The sequence below is a fragment of the Aspergillus piperis genome (genome assembly GCF_003184755.1).
Source record: "Aspergillus piperis CBS 112811 unplaced genomic scaffold BO85scaffold_5, whole genome shotgun sequence".
Lineage (NCBI taxonomy): Eukaryota > Fungi > Ascomycota > Eurotiomycetes > Eurotiales > Aspergillaceae > Aspergillus > Aspergillus piperis.
The window spans coordinates 284,922-307,318 of record NW_020291595.1 but is presented as its reverse complement, the minus strand read 5'-3'; the positions used below and the strand labels follow the sequence as shown (position 1 = coordinate 307,318).

The following is a 22,397-nucleotide window of genomic DNA, read 5'->3' as shown; positions in this document are numbered from 1 at the left end:
TACGGCTTGCAGATAGGCAGTTGCCCATAAGTAGATAATTTATCAATATTTTGGCGGAGCCACACTACATCCAATTAGCTATTTCTCAATGAAACCAGCACTTGTCAGTCACTATCTAGAAGAAATGCACGTCCCTTCCAGAGTGAAACATCACCGGCAGAAGGACCTTGTCCGCGTGCAGGTCCTTGATCGCGGCGTGGAGATTCACCGGTATCTTGGCCAAGGCCATTTCAGTGAGACGGTCTTCCAAGTATTCAGCATAGTATTTATCGTAGAAAAATCGGATTCCCCAGCCAATCATCTTCAAGGTCTTGGCGGTTGATGTCAAGGTGGTACTACCATCCGGGGCTGGCTGTTTTGCCTTGGCTTGTCTGCTCTGCTGAGGCTCATCTTCGTCGTCACTAGAATCACCCCAGGAGAAGCTCTCCTTGAGGTTTTCGTGGAACCAAGTTGCGTACGTCCCTGCTTTTTGTGCATCGAGGTAATGATCAAGCATATCGCACATCACCAGCTTCTTCTTGTGCATGAAGTTGTGCCAAAACTCGACCAAACCTTTCTCGGGAACGGCATTGGAGAAATTGAACTTGTCCGTGGAGATTCGGCGGGCGTAGAATTCATTGCCGGTTCCCAGTTCTAATCGACAAAGGAACCATTGCGCCCCTGGCGTGCCGGAGAACCGTGCTAGAACCCATTCTCCAGCTATGGCGTGGAGGTTGGGTTCTGTGACGAAGTCGATCATGCGAGAAACCCGTCTCTGCTCTGCCGAAGAGCCGTAGTTTTTGAGCTTGGGCCGACTGTCACGGTTTACGTTGTCTGTTTCTTGGGAAGAAGCAGGATCCGGTGCTGGACCTTCACCATTGGTTTGTTTGTTTTGCTGGCTTTCTGGGTTCGTTGGCGGTGCATCTGCATCAGTGTCAACCCCCTGTGCGGGCGTGTTCGTGTTGGCTGGGGCGGTTTCTCTGAGGATGGTTTGCTCGATCACTTCGACCAAATCCAGTTGCCTTTCAAGGACCTTTCGCTCACAGCAGAATGCTACCATTGTGAGAGTAAACCCAGTACTTATAGTACACCACCCATCAATCATCTCTTTGTCACTTGCGGCATTTTTGACTTTCGCACGAAGCTCTTCAGGCTGCAGCATATTGACCACAATGCGCTGAATGTCAAACACGCCCTTGATTCCAGAGCTGTTCACGACTATGGGGTTCGGGCAGATGATTTGCTCGTCACACTTGCTGATCCTAATGGCCTGCGCTCCAGATTCATTGCTTTCGCTGGGGGATTTCTCGTTTCCAACTGACGTTTTGTTATCTCTGCGCGCGGGATCACTTTTTAGGGCCCTGCCAACAACACTCTTGATCTCAGCTTCGAATCGTTCTGCCTTCTTGGCGTTCTCTGCTGCTTTCTCTTTCTCTGCTGCCTTATCGCCCGTGAAAGGATTGCCCTTGTGAAGATTCGGTAGCTTAACTCCCCATGACTTCTTCCTTCCGATCCCCGGAGTTCCAGGTGCTTGGGGGGTCTGGGGAGTCACGGGCGTGTCGGACTTTTGCACATTCTCGTCCTGTTTCGCGTCTTCTTCCGACCCTGTTTTCCGCGCATAATCGCCAGCATTTGCCAGTGTCTTGACGAGCTCTGGGAATTCTAGAAGGCTTTCCAGTTTTTGGCTATCATTTTCCCTGATGAATTTGACCATCTCTAGAAGCAAACTGACCGTTTCTTCGGTCTGCTTGAATGTTGAGACGAAGTTGCTGGCATCAAGCAGCATGTCAGTAATGCCTTTTGCGATAGTCAGGGTTTTGGTACGATCATTTCGGAAAATTCGGACGAGTTCGCCGTTTACATCGAAACGTGATTCGGTGTAGAAGGCGTCAATGTTCGACGCGTACAAAGAACGGCCGCGTATAGGGCTACCATTGTACTTGCCAGTCCAGTTGAAGACAGAAACATCGTTGGAGGTAACCACCACCTCATCCATGAGCCGAGACAGGGCCTTGGTAAGGCCCTCGGCTGGGAACGCTGGGAACTGCACTCCAAGGACACCCATCAACGAGTACGCCTTATCAATAGCCTTGGTGCACTGTCGATGCGATGCCAGCATCATGACACTGTGAGCAGAGAAACGGCTCCTCTCCGTGCCATCCCACCAGCTGCTCAGGCCTTCGACGTTGCTGAACTCGGCGATTGTTTTACGATCATCCCTGATGGATTTGATTGCCTTGTGTGCGAGGGCCACAAGCAGCAGGCTTATTGTTCGCCTCACTGCCTTCTCCCGTTCCAATCCATTATAGTGCTCAGATATATCTGTCAAGATCTGTTCTCTAATGTCATGTTCCGGGTCTGTGTAGCTTGGCTTGTCCTTGAATGCTTCAACGACGAGTTGGACAGAGTAGCCGATACGAGCTCTCGCTGTTTGCTTATCCAAGTTCTTGGGCGCGACATATCCAAATAGCCTCAGAGCCTGGATTATGCTCTCTGCACCAATAGTCTATATCGCAGTCAGACAAAAGTATTTCACACCGAATGCTTAGCTCACCTCTTCAGCCTCACCCGGTGCGACTAAACTGGTCTTTGTATCCTCAATCGTTCCATTTTCCTCTGCGGCTGCTATCACTTCCCGTACACGGTCGACAAGTTTCAGTGCCTCGCCATCGATGTAATTGAGATTCTTGGTGTAAAAGTCAATGAAAGGGCAAAAGTGATAGTAGCTCCCCAAACTGTCAACCGGTCGCGACAGCAACTTCCAGTCTGCATTGGCATAGAATGTCATTTTGCTGAGGACCAATTCCTGCAGTGTCCAGCCTCTGGTAGCCCATGTTGGCTTCCACTCTTTGACTTCGCTAAAGCGCGAGACAGGCTGGCATCTAGGCGTTGTCTTCATAGCTGTACTGACCACGTCGCTATCCTCGGTGTGATCCGGTTCCCCCTCTTCATTATTGCCTTTGCTTTTGCACCACAGGTCCCATTCATCCAACCATTCCCGGTTGTCCCACGGAGTATCCAGGTGAACCAGGCAAAAGTCTGCATTTGCGTACCACTCTCCCATGCGTGCTAAAGACTCACTCAATTCAGCGTCCTGTCGCTTGTTAATACAGCAGTTATCCAGCCAGATATATCGTCTACCTGTCTCGAAGAAGGGTCTACTCTGGAAGATATCTCGCGCACGGCTGATAGACTTTTGAAGCTTCCGTGCCGACCTCCTATGCTGCAAGGCCCTAACCAAATCGTCCATCTCATAAGACAACTGGCGGTTCGATCGGTATCTCGAGATTCTGTTTTTCTCTGATGCGTAATCATGCTCAGCGCGGGAGTACTTTTCCGCTGCCTGCTTGGCCCTCTCCTCTGCATCTTCTTGTTGCTTCGCTAGACTTGTTAGACTCTTAACTTCTTTCAGGAAGTCTAACAATTTCTGGTAGTTGGTTTGCTCCAGATCTGCCTGTCTCTTGTTTGCATTCTCAACAGTCCGCTTTTGCTTGGTATCAACCACATCTCTTTCCAGCATGGATACCCTAAGAGACGTCACGAGCAGTTGCCGGATTGATGTTCCTGCATCTGGTCTCTCCTGTAACAGCTTGCGCAATTTACCTGCGATTGTATTGATCTTCTGGTCGCAGAGGGCGAGAACCGCATCCACATCATTGTACCCAGTCAGCCCTCCCGGTGCCTCCTCAGCACGCTGGGCTTCGCACACAAGCGCATAGTCAATTTCCGCACCTTTCCAACTATGGGACAGCATGCAGTACTGATCTTCCTCTCCAAAGAAACCCGTATCAACCAAGTTCATGGTATCCAAGTCAAACATGCGGAGGGGGACTGAGATGTCATCTACCTGTCCACCAAATGAGCTGATCAGGATGTCGGAGTCTTCGTCCATCGACTTGTCCAAGAAGTCGTTGTACAGTCTAGGCTCTGTGCTAGACCTCAGGATAAGATGAAGAAGACCTCTTAGCTTTTCGTCGTTGGAGCTATTGTCTTTTGACAGGATGCCTTTGACCTTGGCCATTTCACTGTTTGCGGTTTCTCTCAGTTCCTTGGCGCCCATAACGAGGCTCGACTTCATGGCGGCATCGCGTATGCTGCCTAGGACTTCATCTCTGGTGATGACCTTTTCTGCTTCCGATGTAGAGCCGTTCGATTTGTTGGCCGGCGAGTCTCTTGGTTCATTGTCGTTCCTAACGTTGCTTGTGTCGGTTGGTGGATTCCGTAGACTACCCAGCATTTCATTTGCTGAAGTGACTTGGCCTACTGTTGGAGATTCGACGACGGAGTTATCGTCGGCAGCAGGCAAGATAGATACAGAGAGCTCCTTGTCCGATGAACGTCCGCGTCCCAACGACGGTAGTTCGAACTTATGCTTGTTCTTGAACATCTTGCTGGGTTTTAGCGGACGTAGCGGCTGACGATGGATAACAGAGATTCACGAGAAATGTGGGAAGTGGGTTTGGCAGTCTTTAAAGCCACTTTCTGATGATGGGTCAAGGAAGACCGTAGTCATCTTGCCACGTTATATTCACAAAGGAAAGCTTATCAAAGCTGTAGGCCATGCAATCGCACCTCCATCTCCGCATCGTGCTATCTGCCACTTGCAGGTCGACTGGCGGAGATATCCGAAGGCCCGTAGCCTAGCCCTCATCTTCGATCGGCGCTCTACCGAACATGTCATGTTTGATCCGAGAATCCGACACATTGACAGCCAGTAAGCTAGCGCCGTGTTGCATTTAGCGCCGTAAGAGTTGATACCTCTCCCGAACCAGACCCGGGTGCATTAGCGGAACGCCTCAACTGGACTACTTGTCCCCGGTGGCAGGTCCCCGAGGGCATGTTGCCCACGAAGATTCGTCTGTCAATGGAGGGTGAAGACTGGTACTACGCGTTCATCGTATGCATGTTCATGTCGCAATTCCCTTCCTAGCGGCATCCAGCCGGTTGTTGGCAGTCTGAGAGCCAATAGTTCGCTGCTACATGTCACGGGAAAGCTTTTATTTCCTGCAACCCTCACCCGCAAGATTGCCACCTCCATTCCGTTGCCCCTCCAATTGGAGGGTGACGGCGAATTTCGGACCAAGCATCGATTGTATAATTAGCACCTTCTGGAAGGGGGGGAGTGCAAATCAAATAACAATGATCTCTGCGCGCCTCCCTAGTTAACCCCATATCACCAAACTGTAAGCTCACCATGGCCTCCTATCACCGAGTTCTAGGCGTCTTCGGCAAGTCCGTCAAGGACAAAACGCTGGAGTGCGATTGGTATGTCGACCCTTCTGCTTGACATCAGGGTAGCTCAAGTAAACAGTTTACTAGCGATATTCATCCATGGGAAATCAAAATCAACGGTGAACAATGGCCAGGGAAGATCCGCCTCATCGGGTTTGTGGATGTGTTCTTCCTTTTCTCCTACTCGGCCAACGCACGCTTCGAGAAGGGAGTCATTGTCTACAGTATGGCATGGTGATCCTTTCTATACAAATTGATTAGTGGCCGTTAACATGCTCATAGAGGAAAGATACGACCTTGAAAAGCTCCTTCAGCAGAGGGATGAAGCACGTGCGGAAGCTGGAGAGAAGATTGTCGAGGGAGATCTCGAGAATGCTAGCAGAGAGTTTCTCTATAGTTCTTCTGCTCCAGAAACTCCTTCGTCAAGCTTTCCAGGCCAGGAAGGCAAGGTGAGAGACATTAAGACTGAGGTGGTCGAACTCAGTCCTGAGACGTCGGGCTCGTCTTCTCCGTTGGAGAGCAAACAAGGCATGTTCTGTTGAGTGCTTCACATCCGCACGAGAGCAAGTCTGGTCTAACTGAGCTCAGCCACAAACCAATCCACGGAGAATAAAAACCGTCTGGACCGTCTAGAGTTTGAAAACACGACATTGTACAAAGTACGCAGCTTGGGCTACGAAGTGGGTCTCAAAAACCGATATCCAGTCTCCTCCATTCAGGAATGGGTCATCGAAATCAACAAGCCCTACCATCGGGCGCTGAGACGTATGTGGGCCTTGATCCTTTGAAAGTTCGCACATATCCATCTGCTCCGTTTATAGATGCTGACTATGCCTTGTGACGTGTGTAAACAGGACGCATTAAGCGGGCCATCAAAGAACACACGACCACTGAGCTCTTAGAAGATGTGGTTAGATGTGGGTTTATTTCACATGGCCAAATGGCCGGCCACGTTCTGTCCAAGTATCTCGTTGGGGGAGTTTTGGATGATACTCTGACGAAGTATATCGAGGGATTGGCGGTGGGAAATGGGGCAGGAAGGGTGCCACTAGCTAACCAGGGGTATTGAGTATAGACAACTGTACCAAGGATTTATATATCGGACAAATGTTGGATGTAGCTGTGGTTGTGCTTATGATTAGATGGGTTGCGATGGTGATTCATGATTGTTGTAGTAGTTATAGTTGCTTCTGGATTAGGAAATGTTATGGAGGTATTTTAAGTAGTGGCCCAGGAATCTAACCCAAAAGGGGTAAACTGATAAGGCATCACAACTAGGCCTGATTTGGCAGGCGGCACTAACCCCTTTTTGCGCGGGCGAGCAATTGCTTCGCCGGCCTTGAGATTAATCTTCAGCTTCGACCTCCCCGCGGACTCTCCACTCCACTTGGGTCGGCTCCAGTTCCGGAGTAATATGCTGTTCCTACAGAACAATGGACTTTGTACGACTCCCCCCGTCCTTTCCCTTACCGCCCGTCCCTCAGCTAATGCCTCCAGTGGTCTCGTCTCATCGGGGGCTCCCGCTCGCTGTCTACTAAAGGCTTCCGGGCGTCCACTCCCACGGAGCGATTGGCGTCCTTCAAGCGGACATGCAATACCCTTCAGGTGCGTCGACCCTTCTTCCTCCTCCTAGTTATCCCCTCGTGATCTTTCCCGCTCATCAAACCTAGCAAATATGGCGCTCCAATAACTCCTCCACCGGCGAGCAATCCGCAACCGTTCACGCGCGTAATTGCATTGATCGCCTCATCTCCGTGCTGAGCGACGAATCCCGCGGCCCAGCTCCGCATCCATGCCTCGCATATGCCTCATCTTCGCAGATCTTCGTCACAGTCACTAAACTCGCCTTGTCTTCCTACGACGATGGCATGCTCCGATCCGCGACCGTGTTCTTCAACACCCTCATCGATTCGGAGGTCGATGGTATTGTCGATAATCGACTCTTTGCCCGCGCACTGGTGGATTTAGTGCGACGTGCGGATAAACACTCGGAGGATGTTGAGGGACGACTCGTTGAGCTACTGTTCGGCGTGGCTAACAATATTCGGCTACAGCCGAATATTCTTCCTGCGTGGTTCGCCCCGCGGTCTGATGAACAGGAACGCGAACAGGGCAATGGTAATAACACTGGGGCTGAATTTGCGGGTGCAATGAGGAAGGATGATTTTCCGTTGTTCTACCTACTCGTAGAGTATGTGCATCATGCTGGTAGGGCAGGTGATTTTGCTCGTACGGGGTTGCTTTATTTGATCGAGACAGCTTCCAGGTCGAAGAATCTTGAGAGGTGGTTGATTGAGAGTGATCTCGCTACGCTTATGGCTACTGGATTGGGTGCGCTCTATAGTCAATTGGGCAGGTGAGTTCTATTATGGTTGTTCGTGGTGAGGATGAGGACTGGTGGCTGATATCTGTTGCAAAAGCTTGACCTTCCCGGAGAATACGGACGAAAATATCCCGCATATCATTGCGCTGTCGGATCACGCGCAGCAAGACACTGCTCTTCCGCCAGTGCTGGGCATGTCGATGGATTCGTTCATGTCGTATCTGTTGTTCTGGCAGGATACTATTGATCATTGCAAGTCAGCGGAGGTAAACGGGACTTTGTTGGATCATTTCCAGATTCTCTTCCTGGAACAACTCTTGTAAGTTCGGTTGATATTGCTGGAATGCCGCTTGCTCATTATAACGCATGCAGGTACCCGTCGTTACTTGAGTCCTCCGATGTGCAAGGGGGTTCAACGGCTGCTGTGCTTACCTACCTGTATCGCATTCTCGAGTCTGTACACCAGGAGGACTTAGTCCACCGGATTCTTCATTTCCTGCTTGCGTCTCCCTCTGACTCGGAGCCTGCGGCAGTCGGAAAGAACATAGGTATGTCTGCCAGCCGACGCAAGTCGCTAGATGTCTTGGCTGCTTTCTCCGAAGAAGCCGCGCGGCCCTCGCCGTCGCTTTTCAACCTGAGAGATCTTGCCCTCCTTGGACTTCAGTCGACAAATAGACAGACTGTTCTGGCGACATTGCGGGTAATGAGCACCGTCCTGCAACGGCATCATACCTTTGCACGATCATTAATACGCACCGTTCCTGGCCAGCATGCCAAACAACGGACTGTCGGGGCGTTGAACGTCGAGCTGGAACAGCTTATGAACATGGCCACATCTACTGTTGATGACCCTACGTTGAATGAATCTTATGACAACTACCTTAAGGACGGGATGGCAATTCTCGAGGCCCGGCTGTGCATTCCCCCGGCCGAGGATTACCCGGAAGAGAGCCTGCCACTCGAGCTACGACACGACGACCCCATTGTGCGCGAGCTGCTCAATTGCCTGGAGAATTTTTTCACGAACAGTGTTATCGTGAACCTGGCATTGACCGAAGTCCTCGGGAGCATCGCCTCTTCGCACCTGATTGCTCTTGACGGCTGGCTTCTCGTGGACCCTTCCAAGTACATCTACAGCACATCGACGAACAAATCTTCAGACGAAACCCCTTCGACGGCCCTTATTGAACAGATCCAGCGAGCCTACGAAGAGCCCTCCTGGTCCCATACCGACACTCCAGCCCTCACTTCGGTACTTCAGAAGCTCGTGCAAAAGATCCAGCAATGGCGCAAGGACATGCCGGACTTTGACATCCTCGTCGCCGCGCGTCGCGATCTCCTGCACCAGGACGACGAGCCCGCCAAAGCGTCCGGGCGTCCTCAGCGCAACTCCGCACCTCCTACCCGCTCCTCCTCCCGACACCCAACATCCAACCTCGACTCGGACTATGGGTCCCCTCGCGGCCGGTCAAGTCGACCCCTCGAGTTCTCCAGCACCGCCACCTCCTCTCCCAGTCGCGACGCCATCGGCTCTCCCACCCGCGACCTCCCCTTCCGACCGCCCCGCGATGTCTCCACGGCGCGCAGATCCGCCGCTGAAGAGCTCCGCCAGCGACTGGAACAGCCATTCCCAGTGGACGATGCGCCTCACGATGCCAACAACAATACCACTGCGGAGGAAGCAACTGACGAAGCAAACGACGACGCGGGCGACACCGCGGTCGTCGACGAAGAACCCCGCACTGCCACTCTGGGCCATGTCCTGACCAACGTAGTCATTCTCTATGAGTTCTTGTTAGAAACGTCGGCTGTTGTGCAGGCGCGGGGAACATTGTTTGGAGAGGCGGGATACCCGGGAATAGATGGTCCTGTAGATACTGCCACGGTTGAGGCATAGTCAATTACTGTATGTATTGATAGGGATGTTTAGTAAAGTCGTGGGCGGGACCTGCGATCATGGGTGACTGGCTGATTGTATGGATGGAATATATACACATTATTATATTTTGTTTTATTTCTGGTTAGTGATACATCGTGTCTGAACATAACAGAGACTATGATGTAGTTTATCGCAGGGTACATAGTAGCTTCTAGTGGCTGCCGAAGTGCCTGTTAGGCAGTCTTATTTATACATTACTGTACTACCAGTCAACATTCATGATGACAGGTAACGAACATTCTTGCCAAATAGAAGTCAACATATCAACATACTAGAAGTAATCGTCGCAACAGATCTTCTTCCCACTCTGTGGAGCACTCATAAAGTTCTCTTGTCAGGGCAGTAAGTAAGTAGTAACACCCGTTACGGTACAGTTGCTGTATAGTGATAGTTCAGTTCTGAACTATTTATATAACATCAGTAATCGACTCATGGATACTACTGTAAACTAATAATATACATATAGTAACATAACAATAATCACGAAAACACTAATTTGACTCCAAATAGTAGTACTTACTATTAGGCTTATTTTTCTGGAGCTACTAACAGTCCAGTAGTAAGATGATAGTACGGATGGAGATGGAACCGAAATATATACTGACACAACCAGTTATCTACTACGTCATTAGCTACAGTTGTTCATTACCGATTTGCCAGTGGTGAGCCTATCATGATAACTACACAATCGGACTACTACTACTACTTACTTACTTCCTATTCGAGTCCTTCCTTATAGAGATATGACAGAGTTAGATTGGACTTGATCGTTTATGCAGACACGTGACTGACCGAGATAAATAGACAAATCCTAATGCGTGGAGTGTCATGTGACTTCATTTGGGCACTTGTATACTTATGATGTACCAGTACTACGTATTAAGAAGGGATGTCACTCAGTTATGCCTGGAATTTGTTCTGTATTGATGATATATGGATGGACATATGTCTAGGGAAAGAATTATTTAATATTGCTACACTTCAACTGAGCCGGATCATTTGGTGTTTACTTCATCATCGCTCGTATTTACGCGTCTTGTTACGCGCAGATCGTACATTCGGCTGAGTATACTTAAGTAGTAAATTGTATAGGTACACGCGCAGCTAAGTCCATGCGACGCAAAGCAAGGTAAGTTGCTTCCCAACCCCCCTTGCCTTCCTGAGACTCCCTTTTAGTCATTATCGATACATACACATACAGTACAGACTGCTTGTCACTCCCTCGCGTGGTGATAACAAGCAAGAGAGTAAGAAAGCGAGCAAAGAAAATTAGAGAAATCAGATACCCAATGGGATGGTAGAAGAAGGTAAAGAATCGAGAAAATAAGCAAATAGTAGTATTCACATCACGCGATGCAAGCCCAACCAACCATCCAACCAACCTGATCATGCCCCCGTTACCACAAACGCCATATATAGATAGAGAGAGAGAGAAACGGTGGTAGCAGAAGTAGTAGCAAGAGTATGATAGTAAGTCAAGTCAAGTATGCGCCCGCTCTTATCCACCCAGTCTAAAGGATAATAGTAAAAATGAAAGAAAAGAAAAAGTTGAACCATCAATATCGATATCGAATCGAATCGAATGGCTGCCCATCGCGCAAGTAAATAGAAAGTCCCTCAAACCACATAATGCATGCCAGCTGACATTCAAGCCAGTTCGTTTCAGATAAGACGCGCGAATTGAGAACAAGAATCGTAGTGGGCATTAATTAATCACTCTCTTCTTTCGGACGACGTCCACCGCGCTTTCGTTTCGGTTGTTGTTCATTTTGATCACTGTTATCGTCATCGTGTTTGCGACTGGCCGGTTGATCAGGAACCTTGGCGATGATGTCAGCGAGGAAGTCGAGCACTTCGTCTTTCACGACGGCTTGTTTGAGATGCGAGGCTGTGACGCGTTTCGAGTTGCGGTCTTTGGCTTCGCGGGCGGCTTTGGTGACGAGGGAGATCATGAAGAGTTCGAGTGCTTTGGCTATATTTTGAGTTTGATTAGCGGTGATCTTCTTCGAACATGCGGTAATAATTGCTTCGGAGATGAGGGTGGCAACTTACACACTGCGATGGGAGTGACTTGAGCGACTTTACCGACATCTTCATCGGCTTGCATAATGCGCTTTATGCGCGCGACAGGAAACTTGGTCTTCACTTCCACATTGACGGGCACAGGAGCGGGCTTCGGAGGCTCTTCTTCTTCAATTACAGCGACGGGCTCCGCTTGTGGTTCCGGTTGCGGTTGAGGTGGAGGTGAAGGTATAAATTCCTCTTCTTCGTCGACAGGGTCGACGTACTTGGAGACGGGCGGGTGAGGCGCGACCTCGGCCGCTTGGGCGATACGCGACGAGCGACGAGCCATGTCCGGATCGGGAGGGAAGTATGAGGAGGATTGCTGGGGAACCCTGGTCTGCGGGACCGGGTGGTGAGGAAGCGATGGTTGTTGTGGTAGAGGTGGTGGTTGATATTGCGGGGTGAAGAAAGGTGAGGCGTCGTAGGAAGCGCGATGGACGAAAGGATTCCCAAATTGGTAAACGGGGGAGTGGTGAGGAAGTTGATAGTGCGTGTTGTGGTTGAGGTTGTGGTTGTTGAAGGTAGGTGAGAGGGGAACTGACTGGAAGGTGGAAAAATCAGGGGATCGTGGACGATAGGATTGGTCTTGGTCTGTCATTGCTGTGGGGACTTTTTTTTTTCTTGTTTTTTTCTTTTTTTCTTTTTTCAATTTATAATATTTTTCTTTTTCTTTTTTCTTAAAGCAGAGATCCAGGCGTTATGGGCGATGCGCGTGCGCGCCTAACAGGAAAACGGCCTAGTATGGAATAAATATGGGGAACGTCTTTTTCGTACCTTGGCCGCCAAATTTTGGAGTGACAACAACAAATTGGGGAATGGAGGGATTTAAATCTACCAGGCTGATACCGTGGCCGGCATAACACACCACTGGAATACAGGATCTGGAGGAATTTCTGCCCGGGATAGAAAATGTAAACGATTTTCAATCCCACAAACACTTTCCGCGATGATTAAGATACTCGTGGTCGTGAAACCGATTTGTTTTGGGGATGTTTTTCTTGTTTGTGCCGATCGCGCGGCGCGGGTGGTCCGAGCTTCTTAAGAACGAATTTGGTGTAATTTTTGAATAAGTTCTTTTTGGTCGAGTGCAAAAAGTGCGTGTACGAAAGGCGTGGCGTGGGTGGCCCCAGCATCCAGAGAGGAGACGAAGAGGACCGGCGCCCTTTCTTCCGGGGGAGCAGCAGCAGCGGCCCTTTTAACCCTGGCCTGCCTGTTCCACTGCTCGCGCTAAAAAGACTGTTCCTCAGGCTCCCTCTCCGATTTTTCTTTTTCTTCCATTTTACTTTTTCTGGGTCGGACGGAAACTGCTTGACTCTAACCTGACGGGTGGTACCTTCCAGTCACTCATCCTTCCTTCCTCTACAACATTCCCCCCTCAATCCTTCTCGTTAATTAACCATCCTCCATCATTATGATCACTACGCCATCTTCCTTCTCTTCATTTCTGGTTATTCGGAATCATCCGTCATGAAACCCCAGCTCTTCTAACTGACTGATCCCAGACTATGGCATCCTCCGCCAATTCATCCCGACTCTCATGCCATCACTTCGGTGACGCGCTGCTGCCTCATCGTGAGGCCGTGGATGAGTCTCACTACTCATGTTTCGGGGTGTCAACTCAGCTGCGAACGAACCACTCCTCTCGTCGCCACCCCGCCCGGAGGCACTGGTTAAATGGTTCGTTCCCTGATTGGCCCCCCTCTGCTTTTGGCTTTTGCCGCGCGTGATTCCACCCGTCGAGTCTGCGTCAATGATGCAAAGCCACAGATCGTATACTACTGCTTCTCCCATGTATCATTTGTTGCTCAGTCGGGGTGTTGGTGTCCCCCTGACCCTGTAGATAGTAGCTCTCTAATGCGGGAGCTAGTGACTATGTCTCTGATAGTCATGTCATCACCTACCTTGTGTTCCTGTTCCATGTCTTTGTTCCTTTCCCCTTTCATCATATTATCTATCCCTCTGCTTGATATCCCCCACCAAGACGCGTGATGATGATAAACAGAGCTCCAGAGATCGGGGGAGAAGGACGATTTGGCGCGCAGAGACCCACTAAAGGTATCGCCGCCGTCGGATCTCTCTGTGCTGTTGCTATCTGATGGCAGTACCCCTTCGATGAGGGAGTAAATAACTTGATCTAATCTGACAGCGCGTCGCTGGTTTCCCTTGGGCGGTACTTTGCGTCCATTTGATTTGCCCGTCGGAGATGAGAGGCAGATCTGCCTCTCTCTGACAGTTACCTAGTAGGTAATTTAGAGATAGAGCTAGAGAATGCATTCTTTCCCAGAGTCGGTCTAGCGCTGGCCCTTCCGTAACCCAGGTTGGAATCTGGAATCCTATCCTACAATGTAGTCGCAAGGTAACTCGTCTGCCTTGAGTTCGTGGCGCGCCGCAGGGATGGATGATGGATGACAACCAGGGGTCCAGTTCGCCGCAGTTGGCGGTGTGCCGTGCCGCCTTGAATATCCCTATGACTGGTCCCAAACCTTAGTGATTTAGTGGTCTGCAAATGACAAAGTCTTATTTGAAACCGCACGTTCTGGACGATGATGAGGCTGGACTTCCGTAGTTGGTATGGTGAGCAAGTTGTTCCGTAGAGAAGGATCTCATAGTCATCCCCAATCCTTCTAAGCGCCAGGAGTATCCACCAACAACTTCAGCGTAACGGAACGGACAACCAAGCAGCAAAACCAGCTAGATGATCGATGTCACCCTCCAGTCAGGAAACAACCGAACGCAGGCGCTGGAGAAGAGGAGCAGAAGGGCGGGGCGATGCGCCGGAAAGCCTCGGATAGGCGGTTGTTCCGCTCCGGCCCGCCTCCGGCCTCCAAATTTGGTCAAACAGGCACAGATTGTCCATCGCGACATTCACCCCGATTGTCGATTCACGGGCTTTGCATTTCCGAGCGACGCCAGCAGGAATGGCTGCCACCTCCTATTGATGGCGAATTAGATCGCGTTCTTTGTCTTTGCCAGTGTGGCTGCCTACTATTCCCTTTTCTGCACATTGACACCTTTCTTCTGGACTTTCCTTTCCCTCCGGTCTAGCCTCGTCATCCCCGATGGCTGTCGCAGATCAGCCTTCGGGCTTGATGGACATCGCCAGGTAGGTCATATTCCAGCCTTGCGCTCTTCGGCCATACATGTCTTTGGCCCGAGAACTAATTCGCCGTTCAATACAGCTCTCTCACCCAAGATGAGATCCCGTTCAAGCTGCGATGCGCCATGTGCAATAAGCTTGCCGTGAACGCCTTCCGCTTACCTTGCTGCGACCAAGCGATCTGCGAACATTGTACGCATTCGTTGACGACTCCGTGTTATACTTCCGTTCCATTCTAATCAATGTCCCGATAGGCCAGGCTTCTCTCCCGGAGACTTGCCCCGTATGCGCGCATACTCCCATCTCGCCCGATCTATGCAAGCCGAACAAAGCGCTCCGCACCACATTGAAGGCCTTTCTGCGTACAGAAGAGAAAAAGCGTGAGAAGGAGCGGCAGTCAGCAACCCCTGCGACGCCCGCAACCACCAATGGTGCAACAACCGCGGACGGCACTCCTGCTCAACTGGAGACACCTGCGGTGCCGAGCGCCGCCGAAGTTCCAGCCCCTGAAGAAATCCCTGCACCTAATGTATCTGTCGATGCTCCGCCGGTAGAAACAGCCAAACCCGCGGATGCCGGAGACCTAAATGTGCAGAACACACCAGGTGTGGGCGACGAAGCACCTACAGAGGCGCAGGCCCAAGTATGTCACCCAACATCAATCGCCTACATCTAGGCTAATCTTCCACTCGCGCAGGATGACCAGTCTACAAGTGTCCCTGCTGACACGCAGAACGACGCTGGGGATGCGGAACACGACGGATCTGGTGAAGGCAACGAAGCCGATGAAGCCAAGACCGACCAAGTCAACGATGACGAAGCGTCCCAAGGTCTGGCGGGGAGCATGCTCCCAAATGGTATGGGCTTCGGCATGGGTGCCGGGATGTTCCCTAATATGGCTTGGAATAACAACGGTGGTTTCAACCCTATGGCCCAATTTATGAACAATGGAATGTTCAACTTCCCTAACGCTATGGGTGAGTTTCTGCTCGTCATCTCCTGCCCCGAGGCGACATTGGATTGATGAACTGACGTGCGCACTAGGAATGCCTGGCATGGCGATGGACCCGATGGCCGCGAATCAGGGTATGTTTGGAGGCTACGGGATGAACATGAATGGCATGAACATGGGAATGAGTTTCGACGCGGGTCAGGGGATGTATGGGGGATGGGACGGCTCACAGAACAATATGTGGAATGGAGGCCAAGATAAATTCAATCCAAATGCTTTCGCAAATGGTATGGGTCCGCAGTTTGGGGGCCCCTCTGGATTTGGCGGTTATAATATGTCTCAACCCAACGGAGTTCATGCTCAAATGCAGCCGCAGCAGTTTCCTAGCCAAGATTATCCAAATGGCTCTTATGCCGGTCATGGCAGAGGCGCGTTCCGTGGCCGTGGCCGCGGCGGATTTGCCGGTGGTCGCGGTGGTTTTGGAGGGCATATGCAACCCAATCATCCTGCTAATGCTAACTATCCAGACTTCCCAAACCATAATCCCCTTAGTGATGGTCAGGATGGCGTATCTGGGGACATGTCCGGGGAGGTCAGTACTGAAGCCAATAAGGAAGGTGCCGGCGAGAATGCCCTAAGTGGCGATGTGACTTCTGCTCAAGATGCTTCGGCGGGAGATGCTGCCGCTGCCGCCGAAAACATGGGTGAGAACGGGGACTCTGATCCCAACATCAATAGAGACTCCACACAAGAGCTTCCAGGCCAGGAGGAGAATCAGCTGCGTGGGATACCGACAATTGATAGTCTAGACCAAGTCCACGCCGCACAAGGCATGTCAGGTGGCCCTATGGGCATGTCTGGCCCTATGGGACCTGGCTTTGGCAGAGGTGGCTATATGCGCGGTCCCTTCCCAGGCGCACGTCCTGGTGGCTTTAACGGTCCTCCGTTTATGACAGGCTCTAATATGTACCCCGAGCCTCGTGGACAGGGTGTTGAAGGTGCACCGGCAGCTCCCCGAGCCATGCGAGAAGGTCTTCCCAACACCAGCGTTCTCCGGCAGCGGAACTTTCATGGACGTTCCTCAGCGACTCCCATGAGGCCCGAAGCCTCACAAAGGTAAGAATAATGCTCCACATGCAACCTATTGCAAGCCCGACCAATATTGATGATTCGTTCTCAGTGTAACCCCAACCCCAGGACAAGAGGACCAGCGCCCACAGTCCGTGCCAAGATCGAAGTCGAGAGCTAGATCGGCATCAAGATCCAGGTCCCGATCTCCTCCATCTCGTGCTGATAGTCGTCGCCGGTATCGTGAACGTTCTCCGAGTGTCAACCGTGGTACAGAAGAATCCGAGCGTAGACGAGATCGGCCAAGAAGGCCTCGTCGGGAGGACAAGTACGAAGAGCCATCCACTGCAGAAGATGGTCCTCGTATCCGCTCCCCGTCTCTAGAATCCAGAAGGTCCACTCACCGTCATGACAGAGAGCGGGATAGACGCAGCGGTCGCCGGTCGCATCGTTCGCATCGTCACCGTAGCTGGAGCCGCAGCCCGAGTCGCAACGGCGACGCCGCCAGACCCGATCATCTCTCTTCCAAGGTCGAAGACAAGGATTCCAGAAACAAGCTCAGTGATGCGGTAGACCGCAGTTACCGGTCTGGTAAGGACCGCTCAAGCCGTCGCGACGAGGACCGCGATAGAGATCGAGATCGAGACCGAGATAGAGACTCCCGCCGTCGGGATCGGGATCGCGATCGCGATCGTTATCGAGAGCGTGAAAGAGATCGCGACCGCGACAGAGATAGGGAGAGAGAGCGCGACCGTGATCGTGATCGTGATCGTGATCGTGATCGTGACCGGGACCGCCATCGAGAACGCGACAGGGAGCGTGACAGAGACCGTAAACGCTCTCGCCGCGACCGTTCTGAATCCCCCGTCAACAGCGAATACTCCCGCCAGTCCCGCCGCGCCAGGCGGGACCGTGATGAAGACAAACCTTCAGCTGCAGCAGCAGCAGCAGCAGCAGCAGAGCCAGAGAAAGACCCCCATACTCTGGAACGAGAGGCCAGGAACCGCGAGCGCATGCTGAAGGAACAGCAACGTCGTGAGGCCATGCATGCAGACCGTGATGCTGGAAAGTCTTCTCGCAAGCGAGACAGCCGCGCCATGACAGGTGGGCGTCGCTTTAGTTACAAGTACGAGGACGAAGAGAATGATGACGCTCGAGCTGCGCGCGTCGAGAAGGAGCGTGAAGCAGGTCGATGGAAGTAATCGCTCTCCTACTTCTCATATATTTCCCACGACCGTTCAGTTCACCTTCCTTCTACTACTCACACATGCACAACACAACACCTCTATATCCCAACCCCCCCTAACACCACTGACTCGCTCACTCCCAAGGTACTTCCATACAAGTACCCATATCCTCCCTACCTCTATCACCCAAAGAAGCATAGAAAAGAGAGATTCTCACGGGATATCCTCCTAATCTAACACCAAGAAAAATTACTCTCCATATTAATCCAAGCGCTCATCATCCAACACTTCTTACATTCTCATGTCACAAATTCTCAACCAAGAGGGAACAGAAAGAAAAAAGGGTCCCAGAAATTGCATGGCGTGCATTCGTGGTCGTTGCCGGTGGATTGATTTCATATTACTATCTAGTATATTTGAGAGAGATGGTGCTTGCAGGCGCCCAGCTTGCAGCTATTTCATATGGATGGCGTTGTAGATAAGATTCACATACTATTTTTATTTACTACTCCCTAGTAGTTTGTTGCTGGAATGAAGGCCTGGAGAATGTGAGATATTTGAACTTTTAACCTGATCTGTTTCTTCTCTACGAGTTAGTAATACTAGTATAGTAGTAGTAGTAGTGGTGGTGGGCTGTAACAGAATACTCATGAAGCGGACAGACAGTGGTGGTATATTTCTTGTCTACAACTAACTACTAGTAACTACCCACACTAACCAACCTGCCTTTAGAAAACCTCCATTCTATCCAATTTCGCCTCAATCTCGAGTAATCTTGCCACCGCTGAATGGACAACAACATAATCATCATAGAAAAGAGAGAGAAAGAGAGAGACACTGGTATTCGTATTGACATTGACATTGCGATCATGCTGCAGGTCATCAAGAATATAATAACACACAACGATGACGGGCTATGGACATAGAAGGGCAGAAAGAGGGACAGGGCTTTTGGGAGCGATAATAGGGTGTTAAGGGGTGTGTTGTTAAGGATAATAATGGTAGACAGCACAACACAAACGACCAAGGAAATTCAATACAGTACATTAAAGGATCCAAAGTTTCTGGAAACTAATATCAAAGGCTTAGCCCAGCTTAGCCTTGAGGGACTCGATCTCTGCAGTCAGGCTCTGCATCTGCTGCGCTTGGGAGGCGATCGTCTTTGTCTGCTCGGCGATCAGGTCCTTGATCGCTCCGATCTCGCGCTGGACGGCATCTGCTGCGACGGCAGCGCCAGTGGAGATGTCGGCGGGCGCGGCAACGGGCGTGATGACGGGGGAAGACTGCAGGGTTGTTAGTTGGGGAATGGGTTTTGCTAGGGGATAGGGATTGCGTACCTTAGCAGGGCTTGCTGCCTGGGTCTTGACCTCCTCTTCCTTCTGGTGCCATGGGCTGGCCTTGATGGAAGGAGATGAGGCTTCGGGAGAGCGTGCAGGGCGCTCCACGGGCTTCTGCACCTCCTCAAAGCTCGAATCCTCCTCCACGGTCTCGGCCTCCTCATCGTCGGCAAACTTGGAGACCATGGCGGCCATTGAGGCACCCTGCTCCTTCATGGACGGGGCGGGCTTGGCCACCGGGGTCGGCTCGGGGGCGGGTTCGGGTGCCTTCTTCACGGGACTGGGCTCGGCGGCCTTGGGAGCCGGGGCCGCCTCGGGTTCAGAGGTGCCCATGGTGGAAGTGGGGGCGTCCTGCACTCCGGTGACCTCCTTCAGACCCTCACCCTCGTAAAGGTTGGCCATAGAAATCTTAGGTGGGATGGCCTCCTTGCCCGCAAGCCACTCAGAGGGGCCCATAGCAGGCTTCAGACCAGTTGTAGGGGGGTAGATATCGTCCTGGAAAGTCTCCGCACGGCGGGGCACGATGAAAGAAATAGGTTCAATGTAGCCATCGTTAACGGTCTTGAAGGCACGAGCGACTTCGTTGTCGTGAGTGTTGACTCCACGCTTGGGCATGAAAGCGATACCACGCTGGGGATCAGCGGACTTGTATTCGGCAAGGTATTCGAACTTGTCGTTCTCGAGTTCGAAGTAGCGGATGTTACCGTCACTATACATTGTCAGCCACGGCCAATACATGGTTATCTCTCTAGACATACCCTCTTCCAGCAAGGTACAGACACTGAGTGCCCTCGTCCCAGAAAGGCATGCATACACCGGAGATCGAGTCAAGGGTCTTGAATCCGTTGATGGGCTCCCGGGGAGCGCGGATATCCCACAGAGCCAATTGGCGGTCACTCATCTTCGAGAAACCGGTGGTTGCGATCCTGTCGTGCTCACCAAGCCAGACTGAGCGACTGTTCTTGGCACCAGAGTGTCCTTGTGTCTCATGCGCGGGGCGTTCCTGACGCACATCCCAGATGCGCAGCTTCTTGTCTCGCGAGGTCGTAACCAGAAGGGAGCCGTTGGCGCTCCACGACTGTGATTGCACAATGTCGCCCAGGTTCAGGGTCAGCTTGGGGGCGCCCGCTTCGATATCCCAGATCTTGACCGTGTAATCGCCGGAGGCCGTTGCCAGGATGTTTTCAGCGGCGGGGTTGAAAAGAACGTGACCTATCTTTCTGAGGGGGCGTTAGACTGTGTTCGCAAAGCACAAGGTATTCGAGTAATATATCAGTTTCACTCACTTCGGGTGACCGGAAAGCTTGCCAACAGGTGCCACATCTTGGATCTCATCGGGGTCAAGATCAGGGCGCAGGGTGAAGTTCTCCGGCACACGCCAAAGGAAGACCTATTATGCGACCAATCAGTACCAATGAACAAAGCAGCTGCGGTGGCATGGAAATTTTCTGAGGGATCATACCTTGCCGTCATCAGATCCAGATGCTATCAGATCATCGTTGAAAGGGTTCCTAGTTCTGTTGGTCGTGTGCTACGATAGGGTGTTCACAACAGCCACTGCTCACCAGTCGGTATCGAGGACCACGGCAGTGTGACCCCGGAAAAGAGGTATCCTCTCGGGCAGCTTCCCGCGCTCCTCCAGAGGAATGACCGCAAATGCACCTCCACCACCAGCTTCCCAGTTCACGGAGAGGTATTTGGGGTTGGCCTAGTTGTAGCGTCAGACGGACCTGCTAAGTGGTGGATTAGGGGCGGCGGCAACAACGGACGAACCTTGACGAGGTTGGTATCCCAGGCATTCTTGGAAACGCGAAGGTTATCATAGCATTGCTCCTGCGACGACTGTGAGATTATGTCGAGTCTGTGAAGGGTCCAAGGGGCTTGTAGCGCACCTTTCTCGTCGGCCGTCCGAAGACGTGTCCTACCACCTGTCAGATTGCGGGCAGCCTGTGGGGAGGGGAAAGAGGGAGCTCACGGTATTTCGAGGAACGCACGAATCGACCAGACATGATGCTTGTGGTCGAGAGGGTCACAGGGGGAAAGAAATGGCACAGAAACAAATAACAATGAAAGAAATGGAGGCAATTGGGAGAGATAAAAGGGTCTCAATGACCTTGAATTGGGGGGGACGGGGAAAGCTTGTCGGTCTGAAAGCAGCCGCCGTTACGGAGCCAGTCAGGGAGAGAGAAGTGGAAGTGGGAAGTGGACACACCCGCGTGCGGGCCAGAGATGAACAAGTGTGGCTTAGCAGGAGGAGTGGAAGATAAGGGACACTGGCAAAATATAGAGTGCCAGAAGTGATAATGGAGATGCTGCAAGCGCAATGTCACAATTGAAAAAAACAACTCGGTCTACTCGAGCGATATTCTACTCCTAATCTATCAGTGCAATTTCGTCACAAACCAAGTAAATCAAGAACGGTATTGTTGTATTCATGACCGACATTACCTCTAGCCCGATTGGGCAATGGCGCACCCCGCCGGGCCCGGCTGAGTCAGCCAAGTTTGTTTACCGCCCGCCGTCACTCCAGAAACGCCCACCAAAGCTGCCCGGCAATCGAACCGTCGTGATAAACTAACTCACCTGCGCTGCCTCGACCTGCACCGAACGACCCGCTGACGTCTCGACTTGCGATGCAGTCCTGCCCCTAACAGGTAGCAGCCTGATTTGGATTTGATTGTCTTTGCTTTTCTGATTCAATAAAACGCGCTTTTCTTTCCATTGTACTTCCCTTGACGCACAAAATTCTCGAGTTGTCAGGGGTCGAGTTGGCCCGCCTGTGGAAGCTATGGAGAACGACCATATGGTGAATTCCTTCAATCGCACTTGACGGGTGATGAGTGCTGATACAAAGTGGCAGATACAGTCCAGATCGTCCGCCCGTTCACGAATCCCCACTGGTCTAAGAGAGATGAATCCGGCCTCGACAAATGCCCGCTCCGGTCTTTTGCAACCCGGTACCATTGCGGGCGCCGTAACCAGCAAGACTACGAGCCTGTCGCGTATGTGTCAGGAGCTGTGGAAGCGGAGCAGCGAACAGAAGCTGACAGTCACAGAACCATCTCGTCCCAGAAGTACTACGCAAGCACCCGAGGTTGGCAGAGCCGGAGCCGGAGCAGCATCGTCGCGCGTCAACAGCACCACTAGAGTCCACACTCGCGCTAATTCGCACTCATCATCCACCTTGACCAGATCAGCCACCACATCCGCGCGATCGAA

The 22,397-nt window shown here is 51.6% G+C and overlaps 7 protein-coding genes across 7 annotated transcripts; 3 read left to right on the top strand and 4 right to left on the bottom strand.

The window, feature by feature from the left end:
• Window positions 1–115: 115 nt before the first annotated feature.
• BO85DRAFT_368266 (uncharacterized protein) lies at window positions 116–4,366 on the bottom strand (the record flags this gene model as incomplete). The annotated part of the gene is made up of 2 exons (XM_025655859.1): window positions 116–2,485; window positions 2,534–4,366. The coding sequence occupies 2 exons, from the start codon at window positions 4,364–4,366 to the stop codon at window positions 116–118; spliced, it is 4,203 nt and encodes a 1,400-aa protein (XP_025517457.1).
• Window positions 4,367–4,826: 460 nt separating this feature from the next.
• BO85DRAFT_416743 (uncharacterized protein) lies at window positions 4,827–6,439 on the top strand. The gene is made up of 5 exons (XM_025657749.1): window positions 4,827–5,244; window positions 5,299–5,435; window positions 5,494–5,739; window positions 5,800–5,976; window positions 6,066–6,439. Exons 1-5 carry the CDS (start codon window positions 5,174–5,176, stop codon window positions 6,278–6,280), a joined length of 846 nt encoding a protein of 281 aa, XP_025517456.1. The 5' UTR covers window positions 4,827–5,173; the 3' UTR covers window positions 6,281–6,439.
• Window positions 6,440–6,574: 135 nt separating this feature from the next.
• On the top strand, window positions 6,575–9,554 carry BO85DRAFT_393091 (uncharacterized protein). The gene is made up of 5 exons (XM_025656869.1): window positions 6,575–6,653; window positions 6,709–6,816; window positions 6,882–7,567; window positions 7,632–7,853; window positions 7,907–9,554. Exons 1-5 carry the CDS (start codon window positions 6,645–6,647, stop codon window positions 9,429–9,431), a joined length of 2,550 nt encoding a protein of 849 aa, XP_025517455.1. The 5' UTR covers window positions 6,575–6,644; the 3' UTR covers window positions 9,432–9,554.
• A 1,628-nt stretch (window positions 9,555–11,182) lies between these two features.
• Window positions 11,183–12,135, bottom strand: nctA (negative cofactor 2 transcription regulator complex subunit BUR6; the record flags this gene model as incomplete). The annotated part of the gene is made up of 2 exons (XM_025663362.1): window positions 11,183–11,445; window positions 11,526–12,135. The coding sequence occupies 2 exons, from the start codon at window positions 12,133–12,135 to the stop codon at window positions 11,183–11,185; spliced, it is 873 nt and encodes a 290-aa protein (XP_025517454.1).
• Window positions 12,136–14,596: 2,461 nt separating this feature from the next.
• BO85DRAFT_510330 (uncharacterized protein) lies at window positions 14,597–17,999 on the top strand (the record flags this gene model as incomplete). Its single annotated transcript, XM_025664547.1, has 6 exons — window positions 14,597–14,640; window positions 14,717–14,826; window positions 14,889–15,277; window positions 15,332–15,611; window positions 15,679–16,702; window positions 16,767–17,999. The coding sequence occupies 6 exons, from the start codon at window positions 14,597–14,599 to the stop codon at window positions 17,854–17,856; spliced, it is 2,937 nt and encodes a 978-aa protein (XP_025517453.1). The 3' UTR covers window positions 17,857–17,999.
• A 486-nt stretch (window positions 18,000–18,485) lies between these two features.
• On the bottom strand, window positions 18,486–18,825 carry BO85DRAFT_244293 (uncharacterized protein). Its single transcript, XM_025654868.1, has one exon. It carries the CDS (start codon window positions 18,722–18,724, stop codon window positions 18,539–18,541), a length of 186 nt encoding a protein of 61 aa, XP_025517452.1. The 5' UTR covers window positions 18,725–18,825; the 3' UTR covers window positions 18,486–18,538.
• Window positions 18,826–21,535, bottom strand: BO85DRAFT_244292 (coronin). The gene is made up of 9 exons (XM_025654867.1): window positions 21,154–21,535; window positions 21,071–21,099; window positions 20,952–21,011; window positions 20,744–20,886; window positions 20,641–20,689; window positions 20,465–20,568; window positions 19,937–20,398; window positions 19,179–19,887; window positions 18,826–19,124 (listed from the first exon to the last, which is right to left on the bottom strand). The coding sequence occupies exons 1-9, from the start codon at window positions 21,185–21,187 to the stop codon at window positions 18,927–18,929; spliced, it is 1,788 nt and encodes a 595-aa protein (XP_025517451.1). The 5' UTR covers window positions 21,188–21,535; the 3' UTR covers window positions 18,826–18,926.
• Between the last annotated feature and the right edge of the window lie 862 nt (window positions 21,536–22,397).